The following is a 13,661-nucleotide window of genomic DNA, read 5'->3' on the forward strand; positions in this document are numbered from 1 at the left end:
GGTGTGGTTGACACAGTGACACACCTACTATTTTATATTGAACAAGCTCAGTCACCTTTAATTGAACCAAATATAAGGGAATGTCAAAACCTCAGGCTATTTATTTCTAATATAATGCATTATGTGTAGAAATTATATGTTTGTTGCAACACAGAACATACAGCTTTCCTGGAGAAAATTATTTGTTCTTCCCAAACGTGTTCTGTAATAGAAAAGTCTAATCCATCAACAACTTTGGAAGTGAATGTAAAGAGACCATGAAATCCAAGTGCCTCCAGTTTAGTACAGACGTTAGCAATTTCCTGGCTCACACTGGCAAAGAACGGTCATCATTTCTCCTCCTGTGCAGGGGAGGGTGCTGTGAGCTGGCTGGGTGCTGTCAGCCTCCCCAAATCTTTGTGAGACTCAAGCTGTCACATCCCAGACTTTCCAGGTTCACATCCCCACAGCTTGCAATGCATATTAGAATCAGAGAGACCATGTACATATTGAAAATGTGATTGTTTGATTTAATATTTAGTCATTCACGTTATGATTGACAAAATAATGAAGAATGTCAACAAGTTTAGCCCCAGAGAAGGTAAGTTAATGAAAATACTACTTCATGGAGACAAAAATGAACTGCATTAGTGAATTCAGGATATCAAGTTGAAAAGGAGAACATTACTGGCTCTGAGTTTCCTACATATGTGAGAATTCTGGGGGCATTCTATTCTGGAAAAGAGAACAAGAAGCATCAGAGATCTGTCCATGAAGAAGCTGCCAATGGGCAGTCCCAGGTGCATGGACAGATTGGAGCTGGTGGAGTTTGTTCTCCATGGCTGGTCCTCCTTTGTAGATCACTGGTCTCCATGAAATTTGGGCAGGTGGTCATAGAGACAGGCATTCAGCATGATGGCCAGGCTACAAAGGAAAATGAGGGCATTTGAAACGTGAACAAAGTAAATACATACTTTGTGACCACAATGTTTTTTCTATTTTTCTCAGAAGTAATTAACATTTGGGGAAATGGTTCATTAGGAAGAAAAGATTGGAAAGCAAGGTATTGATACTTCCTACCACTCTGAAGGTAGATTCACTGAGATGAGAAATATTTTTGCTTTTGTCCTGTCCTACTCCTGGGATTATGATCAAGGTATTTTGGCACCTACTTATCAAACATCCAGTACAGGCTATGACCCCGTAACATTTACTCCGCCTCTTTGGATCTCAGTTTTTTCATCTGTAAAACTCAAGTTTTAACTTTCGGACCATGAAAAAGATGTTTTACACAGCATGGTGGACATGATGTGATACTGAAGAGGCTTTTTTTTGGTAGTAACAGATTACAAAGAAATGCATGTTCTAACTCTTCTTCACAGAACATTATCAGATGAGTGTGCTGGAATCAGCTCCGGTTAGCTCTACTGTGGGAAGGGTGTTTGCCAAGGACTTGGATGAAGGAATTAATGCAGAGATGAAGTACGCTATTGTGGATGGAGATGGTGCAGATGCATTTGACATTAACACAGATCCCAATTTCCAAGTCGGCATCATAACTGTGAAGAAGGTAATCCAACTCCTTTTTCCAAACCATTTCAATGGAGGCTTTGAATGTGTATGAAATATTAGTAAGGACTGTTATATTATTGATATGTATTGCTTCAAATCCTCTGATACACTTTCCTATCATTAAGAAAAAAGCCTCTTACTCCTTTTGTTTACATGTAAACACTGGCTGTGTCATCATTTTACAGAAAGGGTACCAAGTCATGATAAAAATGTACTATAAATATGCCACTTCTCCTAGCTCACTACTTAGCCACTTTAAAAAACTGCTGTAGCTTAATTCCCTAATGATGTTAATGACTTAACCAAATCTGCATTTGAATAACCTCATTTTTGCCATAGTATACCATAAACAACAATAAAGCAAGCTATACTATTATTATTAATCAATAAATAACACACAGGGACTTTTAAATTGCTACTTAAAGACCTAAAGATGCTAATCAGACTTGGAAAGGCTTTATCAAACACAGCTGCTGAGCGATGTTACCACTTGGAACTCCTTCATAGTAAGGAGTTATAATAAGTTCATAAGTTTTCATAGTAAGTTAATAAGTTTTCTGAATGTAAGCTATTGATTCTGTGGCATAAAGCACATATGGACATACTCAGCTGAAAGATAAAACCTAAAAATAATTGAAGTTTTAACATCCTAATAAATATATCTGATAAAATACATTAATTCAAAAAAGTATTGATTTCATCTTCCTTCTCCTCTATTTCAAATACAACTTAAAACCCAAGCTATTTTTTTTTTTTTTTTTTTTTTTTTTTTTTTTTTTTTTTAACCCAAGCTATTTTAAATTATTTCTTCAACAAAGATCTGTTGAGTGCCTACCTATGTGCCAGGCACTGTTCTAGGCATTTAATGTAGAGAGTAAGTGAAACAACTGAAAACCTCTGCCCTCTTGAAGTTTACATTCTAGTAAAGGGAAGAAGACAATCAAAAATAGCAAGTAGGGCTTCCCTGGTGGCACAGTGGTTGAGAGTCCACCTGCCAATGCAGGGGACACAGGTTCGTGCCCCGGTCCGGGAAGATTCCACATGTTGCGGAGCGGCTGGGCCCGTGAGCCATGGCCGCTGAGCCTGCGCGTCCGGAGCCTGTGCTCCACGACGGGAGAGGCCACAACAGTGAGAGGCCCGCGTATCGCAAAAAAAAAAGCAAGTACGTCAATAAAGTTGTATATTAGAAAGTGATAAGTGCTATGTGGGAGGGGGCATAAAATAGAACAAAGCAAGATCAGAAAAGCCAACATGACTTCAAATTTAATTGCATGCTTGTGACTGGCCTCACAGAGAAGTCACAATTCTGCAAAGACTGAAGTGGGCAGAGTCACAGCACAGAGTTGGGCAGGCTGACAATGCACAACCCTCGGAGGAGCCCTATAAATGACTTTCAGTGAGAACCATAAATGGCAGCCCTGTAAACAAGGGAATGGACATGGAAATACTGAGGAAAGTGTTCCAGACAAAGGAACAGCCAGTGCAAAGACCCTGAGGTGGGACTCTGCCTGGCTTGTTTCAAGAACAGCAAGGGGGTTTATAAGGCTGGAGAGGGAGACCAGAGGGAGATGAGGTCAGAAAAGTAACAAGGGGGACAGATTGTGTTAGGACCTTGTAGGCAGATTAAGGGCTTTGGGTTTTAATCTGACTAAAGTGAAGAACTGAAGGATTTTAACAGATGTGTGACATCACTGGACTTTTATTATGAAATAATTACTGTGTAAGCTGTGTTGAGAAAAAGCCATAAGGGGGCAAGAATGGAAACAGGGAGACCAGCTGAGAGGCTATTGCAATAATCAAGGTAAGAGATGATGATGGCTTGGTCTACAGTATTGGGAATGGATGTGGTGAGAACTGGTCAGAATCTGAATATATTTTGAAAGTAGAACCAACAGGATTTCCTAACAGATGGGATGAGGATATGAAAGAAAAAGAGGAGTCGGTTGAGCAACAAGAAGAATAGAGATGGCACTAAGTGATATGGGGAAATACTGGCATCCAGTTCTGAGCATGTTACGTTTGCAATGTCTATGAGACACCCAAGTGGAGATGTATAGCAGTTGTTGGTTATAGGGGTCTGGAATTTGGAGAAGAGTTCTGGACTGAAAATATAAATTTGAGAGTCATAAATGGTACTTAAAGCAAATAAAAAATAATAATATTCCAAGGGATCGAGCATAGATGGAGAAGAGGGCAGTGAAATAAATCCTGTGGCAGCCCAACGTGACGAGGTCAGGGAGAGAAAAAACAAGCAAGGAGACTGAGGAAGAGAGACCAGGGAGGCAGAAGGAAGATCAGGAGAGTGTGGTGTCCCGGAAGGTGTAAAGAAACTGTTTCCAAGAGAAGAGAGTGACTGCTGTAAGTGCTGCTGTGATAAGTGCTGCTAAAGGTCATATAAAAACACTGAAAATTAATCACAGACTTTAGGAACAGGGAGGTCATTGATGACCTTGACAAAAGCAACAAAGTCATAACTTAGAATGCGGCACAAGTTAATGTGTTAATAATAACTTTATTCTATGCTGTTCCATAGAGTTGAATTAACACTGCTTTAGAAGGGAAGGAGGGAAGAGTTCACATGTTTGTCCTTATTTATTTAAGATGCAATCAAGTACAGCAAAAGAACAGATATATCCAGCATTCCTCCAACCAGAAATCTTTATAACCAGCATACAATGACTTCAAAACAGTGCAAAATGCTGACATTAGCTTTGGAACCATCATATAAATCTGGATGTAATTTAAATATTGCAGTTTATTTTACTCATATTCTTTGAGAACTAAGAACACTTTATAAAAGGTGACTAGAATAATAATACCAAGTTGCTGTATGACATAAGATTAAGAACACTCCCCTATTATGTGGCATGCCTCAAGCTAAAAATTAATAATACATTGCCCATCATGACTGGTAACTATAAACAAGGTAAAAGCTCAAAGTTTGGGATAATTATTATCTCTTTAATGCAAAAATTATCTTTAAAGAATTAAGCAATCACAAGAAGAGCTTTTGAGGTTCTCAATATATTTTAAATTTTATTTTATATCTTAAATAATATATAATTCTAAATAATAAAATAATATTAATTTATGTCAAATTATTAGAATATATCTTAGACCTTACTATAAGCCATTAATTTAAAAAATATTAACTATTATAATTTTGTATATGATGAGATTGGCTAGGGTGGTATGGCCATAGACTGAATCTGAAAAGAACCTCAAAATGTCGTTTCTCCAGCTCCTTTACCTGGAAAAAAGATTAAACCTCGTAAGACAGAACACTGTCTTTCACTGTCATTGCTAAAACTATATCCATGTTTAATCAAAACATGTATCAACTTTGCCAAGGTCATTTGGATTTCTCTTCTGAACTTATGAGGTGCCAGAAAATGGAATTTAAAAAGAGGTCAATAAGTTGAGTAGATGGACAAGTCAAATACAATAAATACTTTAGAGACTATTGACTGCTCAATCTATACCTTTGGAACGACATTCACTCAGATGCTTGATCCACACCCATCCTCCTACTTTGTCATTAATAATGTCATGTAAAATTGAAAGAAATGTTCTGCTTTTGATCTATTTCCCTTAGGCCTATTATTTGTCTAAAAAAGCACACACTTTTCCAAAAAGAGAAATTAAGTTGAATTGATAGAATTGGGTCTTCATAAAACCACACTGATTACTACCCAGTACCTTGGGTCTTTTTTGGCTTTTAAGTAATCAATCAATTGATTTTCAGTCTCTTAACTTAAATGCTTTTCAAAGATAACTTGAAACATACAATTTTCAGAATGTTCTTTATTCTATATGAGCATGATCTTCCATCTTCCAGCATACCATAAACAATTGTTTCAAGTCCACTCTCCTCTTAGGCAGGCCACAAAGCAGAAAACTTTTGAATTTCATCAAACCTAAGGTACCATGAATTCTCACCACTGTTTTATTTTTAATTTTTTTAACATCTCTATTGGAGTATAATTGCTTTGCAATGGTGTGTTAGTTTCTGCTGTAATAACAAAGTGAATCGGCTATACGTATACATATATCCCCATATACCCTCCCTCTTGCATCTCCCTCCCAATCTCCCTATCCCACCCCCCCTAGGTGGTCACAAAGCACTGAGCTGATCTCCCTGTGCTATGCGGCGGCTTCCCACTATCTATTTTACATTTGGTAGTGTATGTATGTCCATGCCCCTCTCTCACTTCGTCCCAGCTTACCCTTCCCCCTCCCCATGTCCCCAAGTCCATTCTCTTCGTCTGCATCTTTATTCCTCTATTGCCCCTAGGTTATACAGAACCATTTATTTTTGTAGATTCCATCTGTATCTGTTAGCATACGGTATTTGTTTTTCTCTTTCTGACTTACTTCACTCTGTGTGCAAGACTCTAGGTCCACCCACCTCACTACAAATAACTCAATTTCATTTCTTTTTTATGGCTAAGTAATAGTCCATTGTATATATGTGCCACATCTTCTTTATCCATTCATCTGTCGATGGACACTTAGGTTGCTTCCATGTCCTGGTTATTGTAAACAGTGCTGCAATGAACACTGTGGTACATGACTCTTTTTGAATTATGCTTTTCTCTAGGTATATGCCCAGTAGTAAGATTGCTGGGTCATATGGTAGTTCTATTTTTAGTTTTTTAAGGAACCACCATACTGTTCTCCATAGTGGCTACATCAATTTACATTCCCACCAACAGTGCAAGAGGGTTCCCTTTGCTCCACACCCTCTCCAGGATTTATCGTTTGTAGATTTTTTGATGATGGCCATTCTGACTGGTATGAGGTGATACCTCATTGTAGTTTTGATTTGCATTTCTCTAATGATCAGTCATGTTGAGCATCCTTTCATGTGTTTGTTAGAAATCTGTTTATCTTCTTTGGACAAATATCTATTTAGGTCTTCTGCTCATTTTTGGATTGGGTTTTTTTTTGATATTGAGCTGCATGAGCTGCTTGTATATTTTGGAGATTAATCCTTTGTCAGTTGTTTCATTTGCAAATATTTTCTGCCATTCTGAGGGTTTTCTTTTTGTCTTGTTTATGCTTTCCTTTGCTGTGCAAAAGCTTTTAAGTTTTATTAGGTCCAACTTGTTTATTTTTACTTTTATTTCCATTTCTCTAGGAGGTGGGTCCAAAAGGATCTTGCTGTGATTTATGTCATGGAGTGTTCTGCCTATGTTTTCCTCTAAGAGTTTTATAGTGTCTGGCCTTACATATAGGTCTTCAATCCACTTAGACTTTATTTTTGTGTATGGTGTTAGGGAATGTTCTAATTTCATTCTTTTACATATAGCTGTCCAGTTTTCCCAACATCACTTATTGAAGAGGCTGTCTTTTCTCCATTGTATATTCTTGCCTCCTTTATCAAAGGTAAAGTGACCATATGTGTGTGGGTTTATCTCTGGGCTTTCTATTCTGTTCCACTGACCTATATTTCTGTTTTTGTGCCAGTAACATACTGTCTTGATTACTGTAGCTTTGTAGTATAGTCTGAATTCTGGGAGTCTGATTCCTCCAGCTCCATTTTTCTTTCTCAAGATTACTTTGGCTATTCGGGGTCTTTTGTGTTTCCATACAAATTGTATAATTTTTTGTTCCACTTCTGTGAAAAATGCCACTGGTAGTTTGATACGGATTGCATTGAATATGTAGATTGCTTTGGGTAATATAGTTATTTTCACAGTGCTGATTCTTCCAATCAAAGAACATGGTATATCTCTCCATCTATTTGTATCATCTTTAATTTCCTTCATCAGTATCTTATAGTTTTCTGCATACAGGAATTTTGTTTCCTTAGGTAGGCTTATTCCTAGGTGTTTTATTCTTTTTGTTGCAATGGTAAATGGGAGTGTTTCCTTAATTTCTGTTTCAGATTTTTCATCATTAGTGTACAGGAATGCAAGAGAATTCTGTGCATTAATTTTGTATCCTGCTACTTTACCAAATTCACAGATTAGCTCTAGTAGTTTTCTGGTAGCATCTTTAAGATTCTCTATGTATAGTATCACATCATCTGCAAACAGTGACAGCTTTACTTCTCTTTTCTGATTTGGATTCCTTTTATTTCTTTTTCTTCTCTGACTGCTATGGCTAAAACCGCCAAAACTATGTTGAATAACAGCGGTGAGAGTGGGCAACCTTGTCTTGTTCCTGATCTTAGTGGAAATGGTTTCAGTTTTTCACCATTGAGAACGATGTTGGCTGTGGGTTTGTCATATATGGCCTTTATTATGTTGAAGTAAGTTTCCTCTATGCCTACTTTCTGGAGGGTTTTTATCATAAATGGGTGTTGAATTTTGTCAAAAGCTTTTTCTGCATCTATTGAGGTGATCATATGGTTTTTATTCTTCAATTTGTTAATATGGTGTATCACATTGACTGATTTGCATATACTGTAGAATCCTTGCATTCCTGGGATAAACCCCACTTGATCATGGTGTATGATCCTTTTAATGTGCTGTCAGATTCTGCTTGCTAGTATTTTGTTGAGAATTTTTGCATCTATGTTCATCAGTGGTATTGGCCTGTAGTTTTCTTTTTTTGTGACATCTTTCTCTGGTTTTGGTATCAGGGTGATGGTGGCCTCATAGAATGAGTTTGGGAGTGTTCCTCCCTCTGCTATATTTTGGAAGAGTTTGAGAAAGACAGATGTTAGCTCTTCTCTAAATGTTTGATAGAATTTGCCTGTGAAGCCATCTGGTTCTGGGCTTTTTTTGTTGGAAGATTTTTAATCACAGTTTCAATTTCAGTGCTTGTGATTGGTCTGTTTATATTTTCTATTTCTTCCTGGTTCAGTCTCAGATGGTTGTGCTTTTCTAAGAATTTGTCCTTTTCTTCCAGGTTGTCCATTTTATTGTCATATAGTTGCTGGTAGTAATCTCTCATGTTCCTTTGTATGTCTGCAGTGTCAGTTGTTACTTCTTCTGTTTCATTCCATTGATTTGAGTCTTTTCCCTTTTTCCTTGATGAGTCTGGCTAATGGTTTATCAATTTTGTTTACCTTCTCAAAGAACCAGCTTTTAATTTTATTGTTTTTGCTACCGTTTCCTCCATTTCCTTTTCATTTATTTCTGTTCTGATCTTTATGATTTCTTTCCTTCTGCTAACTTTGGGGTTTTATGGTTCTTCTTTCTCCAACTGCTTTAGATGTCAGTTTAGGCTGCTTATTTGAGTTTTTTCTTGTTTCTTGAGATAGGATAGTATTGCTATGAACTTCCATCTTAGAACTGCTTTTTCTGCATCCCATAGGTTTTGGGTCATAGTGTTTTCATGGTCATTTGTTTCTAGGTATTTTCTGATTTCCTCTTTGATTTCTTCAGTGATCTCTTGGTTATTTAGTAGTGTACTGTTTAGCCTCCAATGCGTTCGCATGTTTTACACTTTGTTTCCTGTAATTGATATCTCCTCTTATAGCGTTGTGGTAAGAAAAGATACTTGATACGATTGCAATTTTCTTAAATTTACCAAGGCTTGATTTGTGAACCAAGATATGATCTACCCTGGAGAATGTTCCATGAGCACTTGAGAAGAAAGTGTATTCTGTTGTTTTTGGATGAAATGTCCTATAAATATCAATTAAATCCATCTTGTTTAATGTGTAATTTAAAGCTTGTGTTTCCTTATTTATTTTCCTTTTGGATGATCTGTCCGTTGGTGAAAGTGGGGTGTTAAAGTCCCCTACTATGACTGTATTACTGTCAATTTCCCCTTTTATGGCTGGTACCATTGGCCTTATGTATTGAGGTGCTCCTATGTAGGGTGCATAAATATTTACAATCGTTGTATCTTCTTCTTGGATTGATCCCTTGATCATTATGTGGTGTCCTGCTTTGTCTCTTGTAACAAACAATTTTTATTTTAAAGACTATTTTGTCTGATATGAGAATTGCTACTCCAGCTTTCTTCTGATTTCCATTTGCATGGAATATCTTTTTCCAACTCCTCACTTTCAGTCTGTATGTGTCCCTGGGTCTGAAGTGGGTCTCTTGTAGACAGCATATATACGGGTCTTGTTTTTGTATCCATTCAGCCAGTCTATGTCTTTTGGTTGGAGCATTTAATCCATTTACATTCAAGGTAATTATCGATATGTATGTTCCTGTTACCATTTTCTTAATTGTTTTGGGTTTGTTATTGTAGGTCTTTTCCTTCTCTTGTCTTTCCTGCCTAGAGAAGTTCCTATAGCATTTGTTGTAAAGCTGGTTTGGTGGCACTCAGTTCTCTTAGCTTTTGCTTGTCTGTAAAGCTTTTAATTTCTCCATCAAATCTGAATGAGATCCTTGCTGGGTAGAGTAATCTTGGTTGTAGGTTTTTCCCTTTCATCACTTTAAATATGTCCTGCCACTCCTTTCTGGCTTGCAGAGTTTCTGCTGAAAGATCAGCTGTTAACCTCATGGGGATTCCCTTGTATGTTATTTGTTGCTTTTCCCTTGCTGCTTTTAATATTTTTTCTTTGTATTTAATTTCTGATAGTTTGATTAATATGTGTCTTGGCGTGGTTCTCCTTGGATTTATCCTTTACGGGACTCTGCGCTTCCTGGACTTGATTGACTACTTCCTTTCCCATATTAGGGAAGTTTTCAATTATAATCTCTTCAAATATTTTCTCAGTCCCTTTCTTTTTCTCTTCTTCTGGACCCCTATAATTCGAATGTTGGTATGTTTAATGTTGTCCCAGAGGTCTCTGAGATTGTCCTCAATTCTCTTCATTCGTTTTTCTTTACTCTGCTCTGCGGTAGTTATTTCCACTATCTTATCTTCCAGGTCCCTTATCCTTCCGTCTGCCTCTGTTATTCTGCTACTGATTCCTTCCAGAAAATTTTTAATTTTTTTTATTGTGTTGTTCATCAGTTTGTTGGCTCTTTAGCTCTTCTAGGTCCTCGTTAAACGTTTCTTGTATTTGCTCCATTCTATTTCCAAGATTTTCGATCATCTTTACTATCATTACTCTGAATTCTTTTTCAGGTAGACTGCCTATTTCCTCTTCATTTTTTTGGTCTGGTGGGTTTTCACCTTGCTCCTTCATCTGCTGTGTATTTCTCTGTCTTCTCATTTTGCTTAACTTACTGTGTTTGGGGTCTCCTTTTCACAGGCTGCAGGTTCATAGTTCCCGTTGTTTTGGGTTCTGCCCCCAGTGGGTGTGGTTGGTTCACTAGGTTGTGTAGGCTTCCTGGTGGAGGGAACTGGTGCCTGTGTTCTGATGGATGAGGCTGAATCTTGTCTTTCTGGTGGGCAGGACCGCATCCAGTGGTATGTTTTGGGGTGTCTGTGAACTTACTATGATCTTAGGCAGCCTCTCTGATAATGGGTGGGGTTGTGTTCCTGTCTTGCTAGTTCTTTGGCACAGGATGTCCAACACTGGAGCTTGCTGGTCACTGAGTGGAGCTGGGTCTTAGCGTTGAGATGGAGATCTCTAGGAGAGCTCTCGCCAATTGATATTATATGGGGCCAGTAGGTCTCTGGTGAACTAATGTCCTGAACTCGGTTCTCCCACCTCAGAGGCTCAGGCCTGACACCTGGCCGGAGCACCAAGACCCTGTCTGCCACACAGCTCAGAAGAAAAGGGAGAAAAGAAAAAAATAATAAAAAAAGAAAAATAATAAAATAAAGTTATTAACATAAAAAATTTAAAAATACATATTATTAAAATAAAAAAGTAATTAAAAAAGAAAAAAAAAGAAGAGCGCAAACAAAACAATAAACAAATCCACCAATGATAACAAGCACTAAAAACTATACTAATAAAAAACGGACAGATAGAACCCTAGGACAAATGGTAAAAGTAAACCTATACAGACAAAATCACACAAAGAAGTATACACATACACACTCCCAAAAAGAGAAAAAGGGAAAAAAATATATATGTATATATATAAAAAAAGGAAGAGAGCCACCAAATCAATAAATAAATCTACCAGTGATAATAAGCTCTAAATACTAAACTAAGGTAAACATAAAACTAGAAACAAATTAGACGCAGAAAGCAAACCCCAAGTCTATGGTTGCTCCCAAAGCCCACCGCCTCAGTTTTGGGACGATTCGTTGTCTATTCAGGTATTCCGCAGATGCAGGGTACATCAAGTTGACTGTGGAGGTTTAATGCGCTGCTCATGAGGCTGCACAGAGAGATTCCCTTTCTCATCTTTGTTCCCACAGCTCCTGGGGTTCAGCTTTGGATTTGGCACCACCTCTGCACGTAGGTCACCCTCTGGCATCTGTTCTTCACCCAGACAGGAGGGGGTTAAAGGAGTAGCTAATTCAAGGGCTCTGGCTCACTCAGGCCAGGGGGAAGGAGAGGTATGGAATATGGGGCGAGCCTGCGGCGGCAGAAGCCAAAATGTTGCAACAGCCTGAGGAATGCCGTGTGTTCTCCCGGGGAAGTTGTCCCTGGATCACGGGACCCTGGCAGTGGCGGGCTGCACAGGCTCCCAGGAGGGGAGGTGTGGAGAGCGACCTGTGCTTGCACACAGGATTCTTGGTGGCTGCAGCAGCAGCGTTAGCATTCCATGCCCGCCTCTGGAGTCCAAGCTGACAGCCGCAGCTCGCGCCCGTCTCTGGAGCTCATTTAGGCGGTGCTCTGAATCCCCTCTCCTCACGCACCCCAAAACAATGGTCTCTTGCCTCTTCGGCAGGTCCAGGCTTTTTCCCAGACTCCCTCCCGGCTAGCTGTGGTGCACTAGCCCCCTTCAGGCTGTGTTCACGCAGCCAACCCCAGTGCTGTCCCTGGAATCTGACTTCCGAAGCCTGAGCCTCAGCTCCCAGCCCCCACCCGCCCCGGCAGGTGAGCAGACAAGCCTCTCAGGCTGTTGAGTGCTGGTCGGCACTGATCCTCTGTGCAGGAATCTCTCCACTTTGCGCTCTGCACCCCTGTTGCTGCACTCTCCTCCGTGGCTCCTTAGCTTCCCTCCACACCCCACCCCCTGTCTCCTCCAGTGAAGGAGCTTCCTAGTGTGTACAAACTTTTTCTCCTTCACAGCTCCCTCCCAGAGGTGCAGGTCCCACCCCTATTCTTTGGTCTCTGTTTTTCCTTTCTCCTTTTGCCCTACCAAGGTACATGGGGAGTTTCTTGCCTTTTGGGAAGTCTGAGGTTTTCTGCCAGCATTCAGCAGGTGTTCTGTAGGAGTTGTTCCACATGTAGATATATTTTTGATGTATTTGTGGGGAGGAAAGTGATCTCCACATCTTACTCCTCTGCCATCTTGAAGGTCCTCCCTGACACATCCCTCATCACTGTTTTATATATCACTTAAAACACACACACAAAAAAAAACCTCCTGCTAATTTGAATGATACAGTGCTTTCTCATTCCTTTGTTTGTAGTTACTGGAAAAGCCCTTGCAGACACAGACATATTTGCTTCACTAATATCAGATTTATTCCCCACTGTTTCCATACCATTTTACCTACACAGCAACTTTTGTTTCAATGTTGAATCATAATACAATCTTTCTGAAGACATTTTAGAAGGCAGTAAAGTTCCACACATGTATTACCAACAAGTGCAGAACTCAACCGAAGTACAACATGAACGACTTTGACCAGGTTTGGCTAGCACAAATGGTGACAACTACATCCTACCTCTCTTTGGGCCTGCAGCAATTATAAGATGCTATCAATTGGAGAAGCAACCCTATTTCCAAAATGTTAAAAATATAAAAAAATGTGTATCTTGGGCTTCCCTCGTGGCGCAGTGGTTAGGAGTCCGCCTGCCGATGCAGGGGACACAGGTTCGTGCCCCAGTCCAGGAAGATCCCGCGTGCTGCGGAGCGGCTGGGCCCGTGGGCCATGGCCGCTGAGCTTGCGCGTCCGGAGCCTGTGCTCCGCAGCGGGAGAGGCCACAACAGTGAGAGGCCCGCATACCACAAAAAAAAAAAAAAAAAATGTGTATCTTTAAATCATTGAAATATGGCAACGTAAAGTCTGTATATATCATCACTCAACTAGTATCAATATATGTTAATACACTGAAAAACTTTTGCACTACTCAATGTAACAACATTTTTGGGTTTTAGGCCCTCCCTAGGTACTGGGGAATAAAAATCTGACTAAATCATAATTTTTGCTCTTTAGTATCATGAAGGCAACCAACACAG

At 39.3% G+C, this 13,661-nt stretch overlaps 1 protein-coding gene across 1 annotated transcript in view; it reads left to right on the forward strand.

The window, feature by feature from the left end:
* CDH20 (cadherin 20) overlaps positions 1-13,661 on the forward strand; it is a gene marked incomplete at both ends in the record, with an annotated part of 58,199 nt that overhangs the window by 14,972 nt on the left and 29,566 nt on the right. The window contains one exon of the mRNA XM_079718269.1: positions 1,362-1,549. Coding sequence (XP_079574395.1) covers positions 1,362-1,549 — 188 coding nt within the window. The remainder of the gene's footprint in view (positions 1-1,361; positions 1,550-13,661) is intronic.

This window comes from Hyperoodon ampullatus (genome assembly GCF_949752795.1).
Source record: "Hyperoodon ampullatus genome assembly, chromosome: 13".
NCBI lineage: Eukaryota > Metazoa > Chordata > Mammalia > Artiodactyla > Ziphiidae > Hyperoodon > Hyperoodon ampullatus.